The sequence below is a fragment of the chloroplast genome of Citrus sinensis (assembly GCF_022201045.2).
Source record: "Citrus sinensis chloroplast, complete genome".
In the NCBI taxonomy this organism is placed as follows: domain Eukaryota; kingdom Viridiplantae; phylum Streptophyta; class Magnoliopsida; order Sapindales; family Rutaceae; genus Citrus; species Citrus sinensis.
In genome coordinates this window covers 70,001-87,500 of record NC_008334.1, presented here as the reverse complement: position 1 = coordinate 87,500, position 17,500 = coordinate 70,001, and the positions used below count along the sequence as shown (strand labels likewise).

The following is a 17,500-nucleotide window of genomic DNA, read 5'->3' as shown; positions in this document are numbered from 1 at the left end:
CTAGGTTTCCGGCTTGGTACAACACAAAGTCATCATTCTCTTTGGTTTGCAAAACCAAAAAACTATTGCGAGGGTCTACAAGAAGATCAAAAAATACGAAACTTTATTAAGAATTATATAAAAAAAAATATCAGAATATCTTCCGGTGTTGAGGGAATTGCACGGATAGAGATTCAAAAAAGAATTGATCTAATTCAAGTTATAATCTATATAGGGTTCCCAAAATTATTACTAGAAAATAGACCGCGAAGAATTGAAGAATTACAGATGAATGTACAAAAAGAACTTAATTGTGTGAATCGAAAAATAAACATTGCTATTACACGAATTACAAATCCTTATGGACACCCCAATATTCTTGCCGAATTTATAGCCGGACAATTAAAAAATAGAGTTTCTTTTCGAAAAGCAATGAAAAAAGCTATTGAATTAACGGAACAGGCCGATACAAAAGGAATTCAAGTACAAATTGCAGGGCGTCTTGACGGAAAAGAAATTGCGCGCGCCGAATGGATCAGAGAAGGTAGAGTTCCTCTACAAACCATTGGAGCTAAAATTGATTATTGTTCCTATACGGTTCGAACTATCTACGGGGTATTGGGAATCAAAATTTGGATATTTGTAGACGAAAAAAAATAAGAGTTTACGGGTCTTTAGAGCCCCCCCATTAATGGAAATAAACCAAACAAAGAACGAGCTCTTTTTATCTTCAATCAAAACAAAAATGAGAAATTCCGCAATTCTATAGGGTTGAATAAAAATTCGATTGATTTTTTTTTTTTTATATAATTGCTATGCTTAGTGTGCGACTCGTTGGTTTTTTTTAGGGCTAGGATTCCAAAAAATGGACCGTCCTGTAGTATGAACTAATAACTATAGCACTAATAACCAACTCATTGCTTCGTATTATCTGAATCCAAAGAACCAGTCAAGATATAATATAGTGGTCATATCGTTGTAGCAACTGAAATTTGCATAACATAAAAACCCAATCTGATTGTAGGTTGTGAAGTTCGAAGTTGTGAAAGAAAATCGAAAAGCATGCGGATAAATGGAAGGATGAGAGAAAGAGAGAAAGAAAATATCAATGATATAAGATTCCAATATGTAAGGTCTGTAAGTCATCTCATAAAAAACAGTGTAATATAGCATCAATAATGATTCATCCCTAACTAGATGAATCCGCTCATAGAACAAAAAAAATCAAGAGCCCCGAGCCAATAAAAACTGAGAAAATTGACTTAAGAAAAAATTTCATTAAGGGCTCCGTTGGAGAATTCAGACCTAACCATTAATCGAGAAGCAATGGGAACGACGGAACCCGTGAATAAAGAAAAAGAAGATTCTATTGGAAATGAATCTTAATGATTTATTGGGTGGGATGGCGAAACGAACCCAGGAACTAAACTATTCTTTTATTCGTAGAGGTCATGAACTAACCCTACAACTGAAATAGATATTGAAAGAGTAAATATTCGCCCGCGAAAGGTTTATTTTTTGATTTTATTGGATTGATTCATTTTGCTCGATCCGATATGGTAAAGGGCAAAACAAAATAAAGATTTGTTATAACGATAAAAAAAAAAAGACATTGAGATTATCTATAAATAGAACATAAATGTTTCAATTCTATATCTAAACATGATATACAAATTTAGAATAGATTAATTAGATGAACTTTCAAAAAATCCTATGCTTCAGTATATTATTCATTAAATTCCCCTATATCTTGATAAAATCGTTTTTAGTCCTTTCATTCGCGAGGAGCTGGATGAGAAGAAACTCTCATGTCCAGTTCTGTAGTAGAGATGGCATTGAGAAAGAACCATCAATTATAACCCCAAAAGAACAAGATTCCGTAAACAACATAGAGGAAGAATGAAAGGGATATCTTATCGAGGTAATCATATTTGTTTCGGCAGATATGCTCTTCAAGCACTTGAACCCGCTTGGATCACATCTAGACAAATCGAAGCGGGGCGCCGCGCAATGACACGAAATGTACGGCGCGGTGGAAAAATATGGGTACGTATCTTTCCAGACAAACCCGTTACACTAAGACCCACGGAAACCCGTATGGGGTCCGGTAAAGGATCCCCCGAATATTGGGTAGCCGTCGTTAAACCGGGTAGAATACTTTATGAAATGAGTGGAGTAGCTGAAAATATAGCTCGAAAGGCTATTTCAATAGCGGCGTCCAAAATGCCTATAAGAACTCAATTCATTATTTCGGGATAGGAATGTCGAAACAAAGGAAATAAATCTTGGGTATAAAAAATGCGGGTCTTCCCTTTTTTTTTTTACTTCGTCCTTTCAGTGCTTTACTTTAAATTAAACATTAAAAAAACGGACTCAAAAAACGATATGATTCAACCTCAAACCCATTTGAATGTAGCAGACAATAGCGGTGCCCGAGAATTGATGTGTATTCGAATCATAGGAGCCAGTAATCGTAGATATGCTCATATTGGTGACGTTATTGTTGCTGTGATCAAGGAAGCAGTACCCAATACGCCTCTAGAAAGATCAGAAGTGATCAGAGCTGTAATTGTACGTACTTGTAAAGAACTCAGACGTGATAACGGTATGATAATACGGTACGATGACAATGCTGCAGTTGTCATTGATCACGAAGGAAATCCAAAGGGAACTCGAGTTTTTGGTGCGATCGCCCGGGAATTGAGACAGTTGAATTTTACTAAAATAGTTTCATTAGCACCTGAAGTATTATAAGAGGGGACCGCGATATAGTGATAGTATGAAAATAAAATAGATAAATCAAAATTTAGTAGAGTATGTCTCACGCATATACTTTTAATAATTTTCATAAAAAAAAGAACATGTTGATTATATCAAAATTTGGAAGCAACAAAATTTTCAGTTTATCATGGGCAAGGACACTATTGCTGACATAATAACTTCTATACGAAATGCTGACATGAATAGAAAGGGAACGGTTCGAATAGCATCTACTAACATCACCGAAAACGTTGTTAAAATCCTTTTGCGAGAGGGTTTTATCGAAAACGCAAGGAAACTCGTGGAAAACAAAAACAAAAAAGAGTTTTTGGTTTTAACCCTACGACATCGAAGGAATAGGAAAGGGCCGTATAGACCCATTTTAAATTTAAAACGAATCAGTCGACCCGGTCTACGAATCTATTTTAACTATCGACGAATTCCTAGAATTTTAGATGGGATGGGGATTGTAATTCTCTCTACTTCTCGGGGTATAATGACAGACCGAGCGGCTCGACTGGAAAGAATCGGTGGAGAAATTTTGTGTTATATATGGTAATTATTCTGCTATCCGAATTGTATTTGGAGCTTACTTTTATGTTGTGAGAAAAAAAAAGGGAGGATTCCTCGAGGTTTAATTACCGAATAACTTACCAAAGGTATGCTCCGGGTTCTTTTAGATAGTTTAGAGAGCGAAGTAAGATTCTAGATTATGTTTCAGGAGGGATGCGACCCGTTTTTCTACATCTACTCCCGGTGGCTAGAGGCAAAATTGAAGGAAGTCGTTATGATTCAGATTCAACTGGAGGATATAATAATAATATATAGACTACACAAAAGGATTTGAGTGATTAGGTGATTTTTCAACATTCCTTTCAGGGGGATACAAATCGCGGTTCAAAAATTTCAAGAAACTTATTTTCTTCCAACTTCCAATAAGTAGATTCGAAATTCATTTAAGGAATAACAATTATGAAAATAAGGGCTTCAGTTCGTAAAATTTGTGAAAAATGTCGACTGATCCGCAGGAGGGGACGGATTATAGTAATTTGTTCCAACCCGAGACATAAACAAAGACAAGGATAATCTTTCGAAAAGTTTAGAAAGTAACCGATGAACAAATCAACATAAAAGATCGGTTTTTGACATGAAATGGATATATCCATATATCTCTGACTTATATTTATGAAATGATCAAATATGGCAAAATCTCCACCACGAAGTGGTTCACGTAGGCCGGGACGGATCGGTTCACGTAAAAGTGGACGTCGAATACCAAAGGGCGTTATTCATGTTCAAGCAAGTTTCAACAACACCATTGTGACTGTTACAGATGTCCGGGGTCGGGTAATTTCTTGGTCCTCGGCCGGTACTTGTGGATTCAGGGGTACAAGAAGAGGTACGCCTTTTGCTGCTCAAACCGCAGCAGGAAATGCTATTCGAGCAGTAGCGGATCAAGGTATGCAACGAGCAGAAGTCATGATAAAGGGTCCTGGTCTCGGAAGAGATGCGGCATTACGAGCTATTCGTAGAAGCGGTATCCTTTTAAATTTCGTACGGGATGTAACCCCTATGCCACACAATGGTTGCAGACCCCCTAAAAAAAGACGGGTGTAGAAATAAACATTGAAGAGATTTCAAGAGAAATAAATGACTCAATGATCTGACAAATAATATTACTATGGTTCGAGAGAAAGTAAAAGTATCTACTCGGACACTACAGTGGAAGTGTGTTGAATCAAGAGCAGACAGTAAGCGTCTTTATTATGGGCGCTTTATTTTGTCTCCACTTATGAAAGGTCAAGCCGACACAATAGGCATTGCGATGCGAAGAGTTTTGCTTGGAGAAATAGAAGGAACATGTATTACACGCGCAAAATCTGAAAAAATTCCACACGAATATTCTACCATAGTGGGTATTCAAGAATCGGTACATGAAATTTTAATGAATTTGAAAGATATTGTATTGAGAAGTAATCTTTATGGAACTTGTGACGCGCTTATTTGTGTCAAAGGCCCGGGATATGTAACTGCTCAAGACATCCTCTTGCCGCCTTCTGTGGAAATCGTTGATAATACGCAGCACATAGCTAGCCTAACAGAACCAATTGATTTGTCTATTGGATTACAAATCGAGAGGAGTCGAGGATATAATATAAAAACGCCAAATACCTTTCAAGACGGAAATTGTTATCCTATCGATGCTGTATTCATGCCTGTTCGAAATGCGAATCATAGTATTCAGTCTTATGGGAATGGCAATGAAAAACAAGAGATCCTTTTTCTAGAAATATGGACAAACGGAAGTTTAACTCCTAAAGAAGCACTTCATGAAGCCTCCCGGAGTTTGATTGATTTATTTATTCCCTTTCTCCAGGCAGAAGACGAAAACTTACCTTTAGAGAACAATCAATACAAGGTTACTTTACCCTTTTTTACTTTTCATGATAGATTGGCTAAACTAACGAAAAAGAAAAAAGAAATCGCATTGAAATCGATTTTTATTGACCAATCAGAAATGTCTCCCAGGATCTATAATTGTCTCAAAAAGTCCAATATACATACATTATTCGACCTTTTGAATACGCGTCAAGAAGACCTTATGAAAATTGAACACTTTCGCATAGAGGATGTAAAGCAGATAATGAGTATTCTAGAAAAGAAATAGAAAAGCATTTCACAATTGATTTACCGAAAAAAAAAAAAAACGAGAAAATTGAAATGGCTTTGCACCTTTAGACCCGTCTATATATTCAGACCGGAATTAAATTGAATAGAAGTATCTAGGGAGAATTCACTTTTACTTTGAAGTGACTACTCCCTAGATACACACGTCATGATATTTTACAATTGAATCAATTTAAAAAAGACCTAAAGTTAGGGATTTTTCAATAGGTAATGTTGCTCCAATACCCAAGCACAAGGCCACTGCGGTCCCAATCAAAAAGACGGTTGTCGCTACGGGACGGCGAAATGGATTTTGGAATTTATTAACATTTTCCAAAAAAGGTACTGTTAATAATCCCGTAGGTACTGAAACCATTAAAAGAACACCCAACAGCTTATTGGGTACTGTACGAAGTATTTGAAATACGGGAAAGAAATACCATTCGGGTAAGATTTCCAAAGGAGTTGCAAATGGATCCGCGGGTTCACCAATCATTGATGGTTCTAGAACCGCTAAGCCTACGGTACATGCAATAGTACCTAGAATTACTACTGGAAAAATATATAAAAGATCGTTGGGCCATGCGGGTTCTCCATAATAATTATGACCCATACCCTTAGCCAACTTAGCCCTTAATACAGGATCATTCAAGTCAGGTTTTTTTGTTATTGGGATAGGCGAATTCTTATAGATCCATCCCCCCAAAGAACCGGACATGATAATTTTTCATCATCCGGCTCGAGCAAGAATCAACCAAACTAAAAGGATACATATAAAAAAAGAAATAGATAAAAAAAGAAATATAGATTTTCGAAAATCTATATTTTACGCATATCGGGATGATTCTATATGTAAAATTACCGGATTCCGTTTTACGAAGTTTCAACTATCAATTGCAAGGAATTCGGTTCTTACAGGTGTATGCTCCATACCCAAGTAGGCTTACAAAATTGATCATGATCAAGAGCTTTCTGGGTCGTCTCAGCCCTTGTGATTCACCCTTATCCAAAAACAAAAAAAAAAAAAAGATCGAGCTGAGATTTTTCTTTTTCGCGTACAAAGGATTTACTTGTTACTAATATAGTCTAGCCGCTGCTCTTCTTTAGACCCCTTGTTTCACTCCGATAGTATCATAAATCGGGATCGGTGCAGAAGAAATGAATGCATTTCCATACTATTAAGTAAGTAATCTAGAATCTAGCGAAAACATAATCTAGATTATGCCACATCGCTTATTCTACTGGATCTTACGGAGCCTGCTCATGCGCGGCATGCTTGGGGCTGATCATAGAAAAGATTCTTTTCAATCGAACCAACCTATCCTCTCTATGGGGTGCCGGTTGGAACAAAGACACATTTGGTCGCGAATTCCAATGTAGCAGATTAAAGACATATTTCTGCACGGCCCAATCAATAGTTCAAGTCACACACTCCCATAATCCATTTTCTCTTCGGAGAATTCCCGTCAACTATTCATTTCATTCATGTCAAATAAAAAGTCCAATATTATGGAGTTGAGGGGAAATTTCCAACTCCATGTCTTATTCTTTGTCAATAATCCATATTTGTAGCAATGAAATATTATTGTTCCTCCCCCAAGCAATAAGATAAAGGGTTGATTACAAATCGCTATAATCTAGATTTTGTATAATTTTATAAAGGGCCAGAAATACCTTGTTTACGTATCATTAGGAAATGCATTAACATAAATACGGCAGTAAGAAGAGGTAATACAAAAGTGTGTAAACTATAAAAACGAGTCAAAGTGGACTGTCCCACACTAGCACTTCCGCGTAATAACTCTACCAAAGGCGATCCTATTACCGGAATTGCTTCGGGCACGCCTGTTACAATTTTTACTGCCCAATATCCAATTTGGTCCCAAGGTAAAGAATAACCTGTTACACCAAAAGATGCGGTCAATACAGCCAGAACCACACCTGTAACCCAAGTCAATTCGCGAGGTTTTTTAAAACCCCCGGTGAGATACACGCGAAATACGTGCAGGATTGTCATTAGGACCATCATACTTGCCGACCATCGATGAACCGATCGAATTAACCACCCGAAGTTAACTTCCGTCATTATGTATTGAACAGAGGCAAAAGCCTCAGTAACGGTCGGGCGGTAGTAAAAAGTCATAGCAAACCCTGTAGCTACTTGTACTAAAAAACAAGTGAGCGTAATTCCTCCCAGACAATAAAATATGTTGACATGAGGAGGAACGTATTTACTAGTTATATCATCTGCAATCGCCTGAATCTCGAGACGTTCTTCGAACCAATCGTAGACTTTATTGAGATAGGTAAACCAAGAGAACTCCCCTCTGAGAACCGTATATGAGAATTTCATCTCGTACGGCTCAAACAAAACCACCCCAATACTGGTATGGAATAGAAAATTGGAAACTTCTTAATTTTTTGATTCAATCTTATCTAAAAATACGAAAGAATAAAAATAAGAAAGCTTTTCTTTGTGGTTATAATTAGAATGCCAAAAAATCAAGTCGACGCGCTTATCTTTATGTTGATCGTTACAGGCCTCTTGAATCTTCTATTTACCTATTTCATTTTCTTTGATTTGTTATTTTGAGTTGTATGTAATGCAGCTTGACTTTTGTTTTCTTTATTATTGCTAGGAATTTTCTTGTTAAGACCCTATGAATCAATTGAAACCTCAGATTCATACTAGAACCACGATGATTCAATAAAACCTTCAAACTAAGTCCAAAGATTCCATGAGTAAGAATCCTTGGATCATCATTTATTCAAATTTGTGCTTTGAGTAAAATAAAAGCAGAAATGGGGAATTTGAAAGAAGAAAAATCTTGCAATTGCAAATTTTGTCTTTGGAAAAATTTTTTGAATCCGGCCAAGGGGTCTGAATATTAAGTATGAATCATAGTTCGAATACTTCGTGATCTATTTCATATATTCCGTGCTCCAGATACTCGAATGAATATCCGACGGAGTAAAGCCATCTCGATCAAGACGACAGATCTATGCTCTGTACTATCAATAGGATCAATTCGAACAAGTCGCACACTCATATTCCGGAAATACAGAAATAAAAAATTCGCGGTCGAACTACCAATCAACGAAAATCAAAATCCGATACCTAAATGCTTATTTAAAAGGTAATATTTTGTGATTCTTGTAAATTTCATTCTAATTCAGTGAAATTCCGTCCAGTAAAACGGACGAATTATAAATCTCCAAAATAATAGATAGGAATACCGCAAATAAAGCCATTGCGACTCCCATCAAAGGAGTAGTTCCCCATCCAGGAGCTACTTTACCATATTCCGAATTCAAGGGTTTCAACAACCCCCCTGCAGAAGTTCTTTTTGGACGAGCTCTAGAACTACCCTCAACTGTTTGTGTAGCCATAAATCCTATTTTGTATTGATTGAGATCTGTTGACTTTGTATACCATTCCGTTGTAAATAAACGATCTTATCATGGATCCAGTGTGGTCTTGAAATTCTATAATAATGGAAACAGCAACCCTAGTCGCCATCTCTATATCTGGGTTACTTGTAAGTTTTACTGGGTACGCCTTATATACTGCTTTTGGGCAACCCTCTCAACAACTAAGAGATCCATTCGAGGAACACGGGGACTAGTTGAAGTAGGAAGTAACGGGCCTCCCAATATTGGGAGGCCCATTACTTCAATTGAGATAAAAAAAAATCATTTTGTTTTTTTAGTTGGAACTTTAGGCGGTTCTCGAAAAAAGATAGCGAAAAAAATGATCCCTAGAGTCGAGACTAAGAGGAATGTATAAACCAATGCTTCCATAAATTCGATCGTGGTTTCCAATTATAGCTTCCATACCTGTTTATTTGGGATCATCCCCCGGATTAAAGAAAAAAAGAATCAAAAAGGGCGGCGATTTAAATCCATATTTCTCCAGTACCTTATACCTTATTTTAAATAAAAAGCACAAATCGAAAATAGAAGCAGAAGTGAGAAACTAAAATAGTAGAGCAATGCTGCATCAGACTACTTGTCTTCTTGTAGTTGGATCTCCAAGTTTTTGGAATACTCCAAATTCCACTTGAGCGTCCAAATCCGGGTCAATACCAGCAAAAACATCTCTGAACAAGGTTCTAGCACCATGCCAAATGTGTCCGAAGAAGAAAAGCAGAGCAAATGAAGCGTGTCCAAACGTAAACCAGCCCCTTGGGCTGCTACGAAAAACACCATCGGATTTCAAAGTAGCACGATCTAATTCAAAAATTTCACCCAATTGAGCACGTCTAGCATATTTTTTCACAGTAGCAGGATCACTATAACTCACGCCATTCAGCTCGCCACCATAGAACTCAACGGTTACACCTACTTGTTCGACACTATACTTCGATTCTGCCCTTCGAAAAGGAACGTCGGCTCTAACAATTCCATCTCCGTCTACCAAAACAACTGGAAATGTTTCAAAAAAAGTAGGCATACGACGTACAAAAAGTTCACGCCCTTCTTTATCTCTAAATATAGGGTGTCCTAACCACCCGACAGCTATTCCATCCCCGTTATCCATTGAACCCGCTCTGAATAATCCCCCTTTCGCAGGATTATTTCCGATGTAATCATAAAAAGCTAATTTTTCAGGAATTTTAGACCAAGCTTCTGATAAACTTTGATTTTCGGCTAGTCCAGCACTGACTCTTCGATATATTTCTTGCTGAAAGTATCCCTGATCCCATTGATAACGGGTGGGACCAAATAATTCGATGGGGGTAGTTGCTGACCCATACCACATAGTTCCAGCAACAACAAACGCTGCAAAAAAGACAGCAGCGATGCTGCTGGAAAGAACGGTTTCAATATTGCCCATACGTAATCCTTTGTATAAGCGTTGTGGCGGGCGGACACTGAGATGGAATAAGCCTGCTAATATGCCCAATGTCCCTGCCGCAATATGATGAGAGGCTATTCCTCCTGGAACAAAAGGATCAAAACCTTCCACACCCCATGCTGGATTTACAGATTGTACCTTTCCAGTTAGTCCATACGGATCAGACACCCATATTCCAGGACCATACAATCCTGTTACATGAAATGTCCCAAAACCAAAGCAAGCCACTCCTGAGAGAAATAAATGAATTCCAAAGATTTTAGGCAAATCCAAAGAACGTTTTCCTGTACGGTCATCAACAAATATTGCTAGATCCCAATACACCCAATGCCAGATAGCTGCCAAGAAGCACAATCCGGAAAACACAATATGTGCCCCCGCTACACCTTCGTAACTCCAAATACCCGGATTCGTTACTGTCCCCCCTGTAATACTCCAACCACCCCATGAATCGGTTATTCCTAAACGAGTCATGAAGGGTATAACGAACATGCCTTGTCTCCACATTGGATCAAGAACTGGATCGGAGGGATCAAAAACAGCTAATTCATATAGAGCCATTGAACCGGCCCAACCCGCAACCAGGGCTGTATGCATTATATGGACAGCAATCAAACGACCGGGATCATTCAATACGACGGTATGAACACGATACCAAGGCAAACCCATGGGACTACCCCTTTATTAATAAAAAATAGACACTATGTAACTTTATTGCATTGAAAAAAACTATGCTATGTACCCCTTTTTTCAGGGGATTATCTCGAAAAAGGGATTAATATTAATATTTGTTCTATTCTTTTAGTAATAATGGAAGAGTTCGGTTCGTAGGAAAAAAGAGAAGCAGATCTATTCTATACTCGATAAGTACCAATACGCAATGGGGGTTGATTCCCTTTTCTATGAGCGAATGTATCCATATTTGGTCATCATTCAAAAGACTTATTCGTAATAATTTTCCTTTATTTTATGAACTTCGTCAATCTATGTATAAACTAAGATAACGGCCACTAGTATTAAGACAAGAAGCCCATTATTACGCTTCCACATCAAAGTGAACTAGAGTACTTAATTCTTTTTTCTTTCATTTTATGCCTATTGGTGTTCCAAAAGTACCTTATCGAAGTCCCGGGGACAAGCATCCATCTTGGGTTGACATATAGTGCGACTTGTCAGATCTATTGGGTCATATGGGATTTCCCCGTTCTCTCCCCCGATCGAGATATCCTCTGTTTCGCCCAAAAAATTGATTGAATTATCAAAAATTTGTAGCGTGAAATGCAATGAAGTGCAATTAGATCTATTTCGTGAGGAAGCATCCAGATTAATATTAGCAATAAATCAATTTTATGGTCGTCTTGGCTGGACCAATAAAATGAGGTATCCAGGCTCCGTTTAGAAAAACCCAATTGGTAATATATCTATGATTATTACTTATATCATAAACGATTCCTTTATTCGAAAAGCGATCTCAAACGTTAATCAACGGAATGCTAAATATGATGAATATGTCAAATATTTGGCGGAAGACATGAAAGAAATGAATTAAAAAAGGGGTAAGTCATAGCAAAAAAGAGACGTGGTATTGGGGTCATTTGTCTTATATGTGCAAATCAAAATCGGGCGAATCCTTACTCGGAGTAGAGCCTAAACCTAAAAAAATGGAAGAAGCCCATTCAATTCAGGAACAAGAAAATGGCATCGTGATTTTTGGATCGGATCTCGATGAAAAAATACATCAATGAAAAGTTAGTTCGATAAGTCGATAAGTTTAGTGAATTTCTTTTTTATATTAGAATATTATAGGTCTAGGAAACCGGCTAAACTCAGCGTTCTTGAAAACCGGAAGAAAAGCCCCTCGATAGAAGCGAGGAAAAAAGAAAGGAAAGGGGCTAGGAGCTACACATTGATTTGTTTTTCGCAAGTTTTGTTGAACCGTATGCATCAAAAGATGCCTGTACGGCTCCGAAAGGATACTGTTTTATCCTAATCAACCGACTTTATCGAGAAAGATTACTTTTTTTAGGTCAAATGGTTGAGAGCGATATCTCGAATCAACTTATTGGTATTATGGTATATCTCAGTATAGAGAACGAGACCAAGGATTTGTATTTATTTATCAACTCTCCTGGCGGATGGGTAATACCCGGGATAGCAATTTATGATACTATGCAATTTGTGCGACCCGATGTACAGACAATATGCATGGGATTGGCCGCCTCCATGGGGTCTTTTCTCCTGGCCGCCGGAGCAAGTACCAAACGTCTAGCATTCCCTCACGCTTGGCGCCAATGAGTTTTTTATTTGAGAGAAAAAAGAAGACTATGCCTTCGCCATATGAATTCTTAATATTAAGTAATAATAGCATGGCACTTCGAATTCGATATGAAAATTGTTAGTGTTTTTTTTTTTTCAAAATATTTGATTATGTATCGAAGCAGTAGTATGAGATAAAGAAGGGGTATTCCGAGTTTATCTTACCTATCGGAGGCCTATTGCAGCGCCACACACCTTTTTCACGCCGAAAGGTTCTTAACAATTAACAATTAACAAGATTTATGGTATGAAAGAGTACGAAAATAAAAAAAGAAGATTATTTTTGATTTATTTCTTTTTTTATTTTGATTTGAAAAAAAAAAAAAGAAACTTTTGGATTGCTGAATCACAAAAAAAATAAATATATAAAGCAACGGAGCCATCATAGTATTTTTGAACTCCTCAAAAAAAAAGAAGGGTGGTAATTGGATCATTTACCCATCTGGGTATAATAGAACCCCCTTTTTATCCTTGTTTGATGAAGGGTAAAAAGCAAATTCCATTGGCGAGCCGTATGCAATGCGAAAAAGTGCCCGTACGGTTGTTCAATTCTATCTTTTTCTTTATCTCTTCCCCTCGCCGAATCGTGCGAGATAGAGGAACCTTTTATTATGTTATAATATATCATCAGGGTCATGATCCATCAACCTATTGGCGCTTTTTATGGGGCACAAACGGGAGAATTTATCCTGGATACGGAAGAACTACTGAGACTGCGCGAAATCCTTACAATGGTTTATGTACAAAGATCGGGCAAGCCCTTATGGGTTGTATCCGAAGACATGGAAAGGGATACTTTTATGTCAGCAACAGAAGCCCAAGCTCATGGACTTGTTGATCTTGTAGCGGTTGGATAAAACATAGCAGTCACTTCTTAAGGGTTTAATATTCTATTAAACAGAAGAAATTCATAATCATCCGGTTAGGATCGATCTAAACCAGCCCATAATGGATAATTCAGCATGCCAACTATTAAACAACTTATTAGAAACCCAAGACAGCCAATTAGAAATGTTACCAAATCCCCCGCTCTGCGGGGATGTCCTCAGCGCCGAGGAACATGTACAAGGGTGTATGTGCGACTCGTTTCAATCATGGGCTGAGACAAACCAAAAGAAAGAAACCCTTTTTTAAGTATCAATGATCAGTACCTGTGAATCGGATAGAATAGAAGAAGAAGAACTCCATTCACTATCTAAAAAAAGATCGATCTATCATATCTTTCTATTGTGTATGAAATTTATGGTTTCCACTGGCGCAAATTCCACCACCTCAATTTGCAATTAATTTAAGGTGAGAAAGAATTCCCCATTGGTAACAAATAGTTATCCATTAAGCGGGGGAAATACTATAAAAAAGCAGAAAGATTATCTTTCTACTCTTGCAAGAACGGACTAACAAGGTCAGCTACCCCACCAATCTTCATAATTAAATACCGTTACTGTATAAGGTCTATCTCGTTATGAAAGACCTATTACTAGAAAATTCATGGGTAGAGCCGAAGAGTGGTAACTGTACAAGTTACCAATAGAATTGATTAAATGAAGGAAGTGGCTCCGGTGTATAGAGAGGGCCTCACCGTTTAAGAAGTAATCATAGAGACGACGGAACCCACAATTTCTTTATCTATTTACTACTTTCGTTTTTTTTTTACTATTTTCTTTCCAATGCCTCGACAAAAGGTAAAAGCGTGGTCGGGAAGGTTAGAGTAGCAAAAGCCATTGGAATTTTGATTTTATAAATTGGAAGAGTCCGTTTTGTTATTAATAGACTAGGAAAGGGGAAAAGAATAACTGAAAGAAAGGAAATCAATTAGTTATTCATCAAAGTTTCATTTATTCAATGACCAGAATTAGACGAGGATATATAGCTCGGAGACGTAGAACAAAAATGCGTTTATTTGTATCAAGCTTTCGCGGGGCTCATTCACGACTTAGCCGAACAATTACTCAACAGAAAATAAGAGCTTTGGTTTCGGCTCATCGCGATAGAGATAGGAAAAAAAGAGATTTTCGTCGTTTGTGGATCACCCGAATAAATGCAGTAATTCGCGGAAATCTGGTATCCTATAGTTATAGTAGATTAATATACAATCTGTATAAGGCGCAGTTGGTTCTTAATCGTAAGATACTTGCACAAATAGCTATATCAAATAGGAATTGTCTTTATATGATTTCCAATGAGATTATAAAATAAGGAAATTGGAAGGAATCCATTATAATTTTTAAACGGAGTTCTCTGGAGAATGAACTCCAGTAAGAGGAAGGTAGAGTAGAAATAATATGATAAAGTCGTCAAAATGAGCGAACACGCTCAATAAAAAAAAAAGATTGATTTTATTCTTCTTTCCCAATTCTTTTTTTTTTTTTTCTTACGGCACGGCTGCTTCACAGATTTTTTGAACAAAACATCCATCTGTGTTTGAGTTCAGATTGGAATTTTTATTTAATTGAAGAGTAAGCCTATTTTTTTCTGGTTCTAAGACCGGGAGGTCTAGCGGTCAACCCACTTCTTTCAAATTGTTTCTCATTATTAAGAAAAGGTAACGAAGATAAAATACGAGCTTGTTTTATAGCAATAGTAATTAATCGTTGTTCTTTTAAGGTCAATCTATTCACCCGTCTAGATAATATTTTTCCTTGTTCACTAAGAAATCGACTAATTAAAGTCATGTTTCTATAATCAATTCGATCCCCCGATTGGATCGGGGGCAAACGCCTACGAAAAGATCGCTTGGATTTAAGAAAGAGTCGCTTGGTTTTATCCATAATTTGTTTATTCCTTATCCCTAAAATCCCATTTCGATGAAATCAAAAAATGATTTATAGAATCAATTATAGGATTTGGTTTGTCTAGATTTATTTATTTGTTTTTATTAAAATATATGAAATAATCTAGATATATATCTAGATTAGTTTTTCATGTCCCTTGGAAGGGTGACACAAAAGCACGCGGCTTGACTCTATCTATTTTTTTATCTCCCCATGAAGTGTATGCTTGTAACAATAGGGACAGAATTTTCTCAATTCCAATCGACTGGGTGTATTGTGTCGATTCTTTTGAGTAATATATCTGGAAATACCCCTTGATTCCTTATTAACACCGTTTCGAACACAACTAGTACATTCCAAAATAACCCTTACTCGGACCTCTTTACCCTTGGCCATGAACCTCCTTGGGGTTTTTGATTCACCCAACTTTTCTATTTTCCGACCCGCAACGAATAAGAAGCACGGGACAAAAAAATAGAAGTTGCTAACCACTCAAAAAAAACTTATGAAATAAAGATTTTATTGCAATCAATATAGTAAATAAATAGGAAATCAAAATAAAAAATAATAAGTAATACAAGAATTTCTAACTATATTGCTAAATCGCAGTCCAGTATTTCATTTAAGGATCTTGTAGTGGAGGATACTCTTACCCTAGCCATATTTCGATTTCCGTTTTCTTTTACCTGTCTATTTGCTTTTAACTGGATAATTAATAATTAATTTAATCGGAGCCTGAACCCGGGTTTCGCTGAGGTTGAAGCCACCTTTTTTCTTTCGCTTTCCTTCTTTCTAATTGTAAAACAAAAAAACGAAAAGAGGGGAAAGAGAGATTAGTCACAAATATTTGATTCTAGCTCTAATCTTCTTCACCCCGTTCCAGTTCAATAACTAGAATGAAAAAAAAGGAAATGTCAATGCGTCGGGGAATAAACGGTTGATTTCTATCAATAACCCTGCTAAAGACCCGAACCATAGAGTACTTAGTACCGGTGCCACGGAAAGATATGTTTTTAGATCTCGCATTGAAAATCCTCCTTCTTTTTTGTTTTTGTATTCCCTATTGGAATATATTATGGTAAGAGATGTATATGTAGTTAAAGGCCCACTTGTATTTGTGCGCGGAATCCCTAATTCAAATTGAAATGCGCAATGATTCGGTATATAAGATTTGATTTTCTTTTTTTTTTCTTAAAACAGAAAAAGGGTCACTTTACACCTGCGAATTCCCAAGAAAAATAATAATTTATTATTATTATATGGTATATGATATGAGACCAAAAACAAGAAAAGGCAAGATCCATTTTGCATATCACTAGAGGGAATAAAAAATAAGGATGTGGAAAACAAGACAGGGATTCTTTACAATGATATTGTAGGCCAATTGAAAGGGATGTAGCGCAGCTTGGTAGCGCGTTTGTTTTGGGTACAAAATGTCACGGGTTCAAATCCTGTCATCCCTACCAATTACCGCTCAGAGCAGCAGTAACGCGAGATCTTTTTTTTTTTTTTTTTCGATCGATTTCATTTTGACATACATAAATTTCTATTTTATGATATATGATAGTATACACATACAAGAATTGTTGGGGTAAAAAAAGAGAATCTCCTTATTTCCAGCCTTTTTCGTTGTGATAAGAAAGCGCTCTTAGTTCAGTTCGGTAGAACGTGGGTCTCCAAAACCCAATGTCGTAGGTTCAAATCCTACAGAGCGTGATTCCGCTCTTGTCGTCTTAGATCTAAAACCATACACACTGAACTGAAATAATTGAACAGCAATCTGAATTTGACCCTGACCTCCCCCTCGGATTAAATTAAAGAAGGGAGGGGTCAGTTAAAAAAAGAGATGTTAATTAATCAAAGGTCCAACTGATCACCACGTCTGTATTGTAAATAGGCGGTTACGAATAATCCAGCCAAAGTAATAGGAATTAGACCTAAGACGATTCCAAATAGAAAGACTTCAATCATTTGAATTTTATTTATTTTTTTTTTATTTGAAAGGTTAAAAAGAGAGGTAATATCTATTCCTAAATATTAATCTGCCTTGCCTAGGAATCTCAATAACCAATAATTGGTAATTAACGTGGTACGGTAAGGAACTAGACAATATGTGGAATACCACAGAAGGGTTTCTTTTTATGAATTA

The 17,500-nt window shown here is 36.9% G+C and overlaps 20 protein-coding genes and 2 non-coding genes across 23 annotated transcripts in view. All coding sequences in view use genetic code 11, as the record gives it.

The window, feature by feature from the left end:
- The window catches only part of rps3 (ribosomal protein S3), a 660-nt gene extending 21 nt beyond the window's left edge, over positions 1–639 (top strand). The window contains exon 1 of the mRNA in view: positions 1–639. This exon is cut by the window's left edge and continues 21 nt beyond it. Coding sequence (YP_740514.1) covers positions 1–639 — 639 coding nt within the window.
- Positions 640–794: 155 nt separating this feature from the next.
- rpl16 (ribosomal protein L16) lies at positions 795–2,238 on the top strand. The gene is made up of 2 exons: positions 795–803; positions 1,837–2,238. The coding sequence occupies exons 1-2, from the start codon at positions 795–797 to the stop codon at positions 2,236–2,238; spliced, it is 411 nt and encodes a 136-aa protein (YP_740513.1).
- Positions 2,239–2,364: 126 nt separating this feature from the next.
- rpl14 (ribosomal protein L14) lies at positions 2,365–2,733 on the top strand. The gene has a single exon. It carries the CDS (start codon positions 2,365–2,367, stop codon positions 2,731–2,733), a length of 369 nt encoding a protein of 122 aa, YP_740512.1.
- A 154-nt stretch (positions 2,734–2,887) lies between these two features.
- Positions 2,888–3,298, top strand: rps8 (ribosomal protein S8). Its single transcript has one exon. It carries the CDS (start codon positions 2,888–2,890, stop codon positions 3,296–3,298), a length of 411 nt encoding a protein of 136 aa, YP_740511.1.
- Positions 3,299–3,711: 413 nt separating this feature from the next.
- rpl36 (ribosomal protein L36) lies at positions 3,712–3,825 on the top strand. Its single transcript has one exon. The coding sequence runs from the start codon at positions 3,712–3,714 to the stop codon at positions 3,823–3,825; it is 114 nt and encodes a 37-aa protein (YP_740510.1).
- Positions 3,826–3,939: 114 nt separating this feature from the next.
- Positions 3,940–4,356, top strand: rps11 (ribosomal protein S11). Its single transcript has one exon. It carries the CDS (start codon positions 3,940–3,942, stop codon positions 4,354–4,356), a length of 417 nt encoding a protein of 138 aa, YP_740509.1.
- Positions 4,357–4,420: 64 nt separating this feature from the next.
- rpoA (RNA polymerase alpha subunit) lies at positions 4,421–5,407 on the top strand. The gene has a single exon. The coding sequence runs from the start codon at positions 4,421–4,423 to the stop codon at positions 5,405–5,407; it is 987 nt and encodes a 328-aa protein (YP_740508.1).
- Positions 5,408–5,599: 192 nt separating this feature from the next.
- Positions 5,600–6,844, bottom strand: petD (cytochrome b6/f complex subunit IV). Its single transcript has 2 exons — positions 6,837–6,844; positions 5,600–6,074 (listed from the first exon to the last, which is right to left on the bottom strand). Exons 1-2 carry the CDS (start codon positions 6,842–6,844, stop codon positions 5,600–5,602), a joined length of 483 nt encoding a protein of 160 aa, YP_740507.1.
- Positions 6,845–7,060: 216 nt separating this feature from the next.
- petB (cytochrome b6) lies at positions 7,061–8,456 on the bottom strand. The gene is made up of 2 exons: positions 8,451–8,456; positions 7,061–7,759 (listed from the first exon to the last, which is right to left on the bottom strand). The coding sequence occupies exons 1-2, from the start codon at positions 8,454–8,456 to the stop codon at positions 7,061–7,063; spliced, it is 705 nt and encodes a 234-aa protein (YP_740506.1).
- A 118-nt stretch (positions 8,457–8,574) lies between these two features.
- On the bottom strand, positions 8,575–8,796 carry psbH (photosystem II protein H). The gene has a single exon. The coding sequence runs from the start codon at positions 8,794–8,796 to the stop codon at positions 8,575–8,577; it is 222 nt and encodes a 73-aa protein (YP_740505.1).
- A 104-nt stretch (positions 8,797–8,900) lies between these two features.
- psbN (photosystem II protein N) lies at positions 8,901–9,032 on the top strand. Its single transcript has one exon. The coding sequence runs from the start codon at positions 8,901–8,903 to the stop codon at positions 9,030–9,032; it is 132 nt and encodes a 43-aa protein (YP_740504.1).
- Positions 9,033–9,099: 67 nt separating this feature from the next.
- On the bottom strand, positions 9,100–9,207 carry psbT (photosystem II protein T). Its single transcript has one exon. The coding sequence runs from the start codon at positions 9,205–9,207 to the stop codon at positions 9,100–9,102; it is 108 nt and encodes a 35-aa protein (YP_740503.1).
- Positions 9,208–9,406: 199 nt separating this feature from the next.
- psbB (photosystem II 47 kDa protein) lies at positions 9,407–10,933 on the bottom strand. Its single transcript has one exon. It carries the CDS (start codon positions 10,931–10,933, stop codon positions 9,407–9,409), a length of 1,527 nt encoding a protein of 508 aa, YP_740502.1.
- Positions 10,934–11,355: 422 nt separating this feature from the next.
- On the top strand, positions 11,356–13,437 carry clpP (ATP-dependent Clp protease proteolytic subunit). The gene is made up of 3 exons: positions 11,356–11,426; positions 12,256–12,547; positions 13,210–13,437. The coding sequence occupies exons 1-3, from the start codon at positions 11,356–11,358 to the stop codon at positions 13,435–13,437; spliced, it is 591 nt and encodes a 196-aa protein (YP_740501.1).
- Positions 13,438–13,542: 105 nt separating this feature from the next.
- Positions 13,543–13,656, top strand: rps12 (ribosomal protein S12; one part of a trans-spliced gene, as the record gives it; the record has 2 gene entries for this part). Coding sequences YP_740499.1 and YP_740500.1 both cover positions 13,543–13,656 — 114 coding nt within the window.
- A 766-nt stretch (positions 13,657–14,422) lies between these two features.
- On the top strand, positions 14,423–14,776 carry rpl20 (ribosomal protein L20). The gene has a single exon. The coding sequence runs from the start codon at positions 14,423–14,425 to the stop codon at positions 14,774–14,776; it is 354 nt and encodes a 117-aa protein (YP_740498.1).
- Positions 14,777–15,042: 266 nt separating this feature from the next.
- Positions 15,043–15,348, bottom strand: rps18 (ribosomal protein S18). The gene has a single exon. The coding sequence runs from the start codon at positions 15,346–15,348 to the stop codon at positions 15,043–15,045; it is 306 nt and encodes a 101-aa protein (YP_740497.1).
- Positions 15,349–15,546: 198 nt separating this feature from the next.
- rpl33 (ribosomal protein L33) lies at positions 15,547–15,747 on the bottom strand. The gene has a single exon. It carries the CDS (start codon positions 15,745–15,747, stop codon positions 15,547–15,549), a length of 201 nt encoding a protein of 66 aa, YP_740496.1.
- A 495-nt stretch (positions 15,748–16,242) lies between these two features.
- On the bottom strand, positions 16,243–16,377 carry psaJ (photosystem I subunit IX). Its single transcript has one exon. It carries the CDS (start codon positions 16,375–16,377, stop codon positions 16,243–16,245), a length of 135 nt encoding a protein of 44 aa, YP_740495.1.
- A 363-nt stretch (positions 16,378–16,740) lies between these two features.
- Positions 16,741–16,814, top strand: trnP-UGG. Its single transcript has one exon. It is a non-coding gene; the product is annotated as a tRNA-Pro (tRNA).
- A 180-nt stretch (positions 16,815–16,994) lies between these two features.
- On the top strand, positions 16,995–17,067 carry trnW-CCA. The gene has a single exon. It is a non-coding gene; the product is annotated as a tRNA-Trp (tRNA).
- A 141-nt stretch (positions 17,068–17,208) lies between these two features.
- Positions 17,209–17,322, bottom strand: petG (cytochrome b6/f complex subunit V). The gene has a single exon. It carries the CDS (start codon positions 17,320–17,322, stop codon positions 17,209–17,211), a length of 114 nt encoding a protein of 37 aa, YP_740494.1.
- Positions 17,323–17,500: the final 178 nt, after the last annotated feature.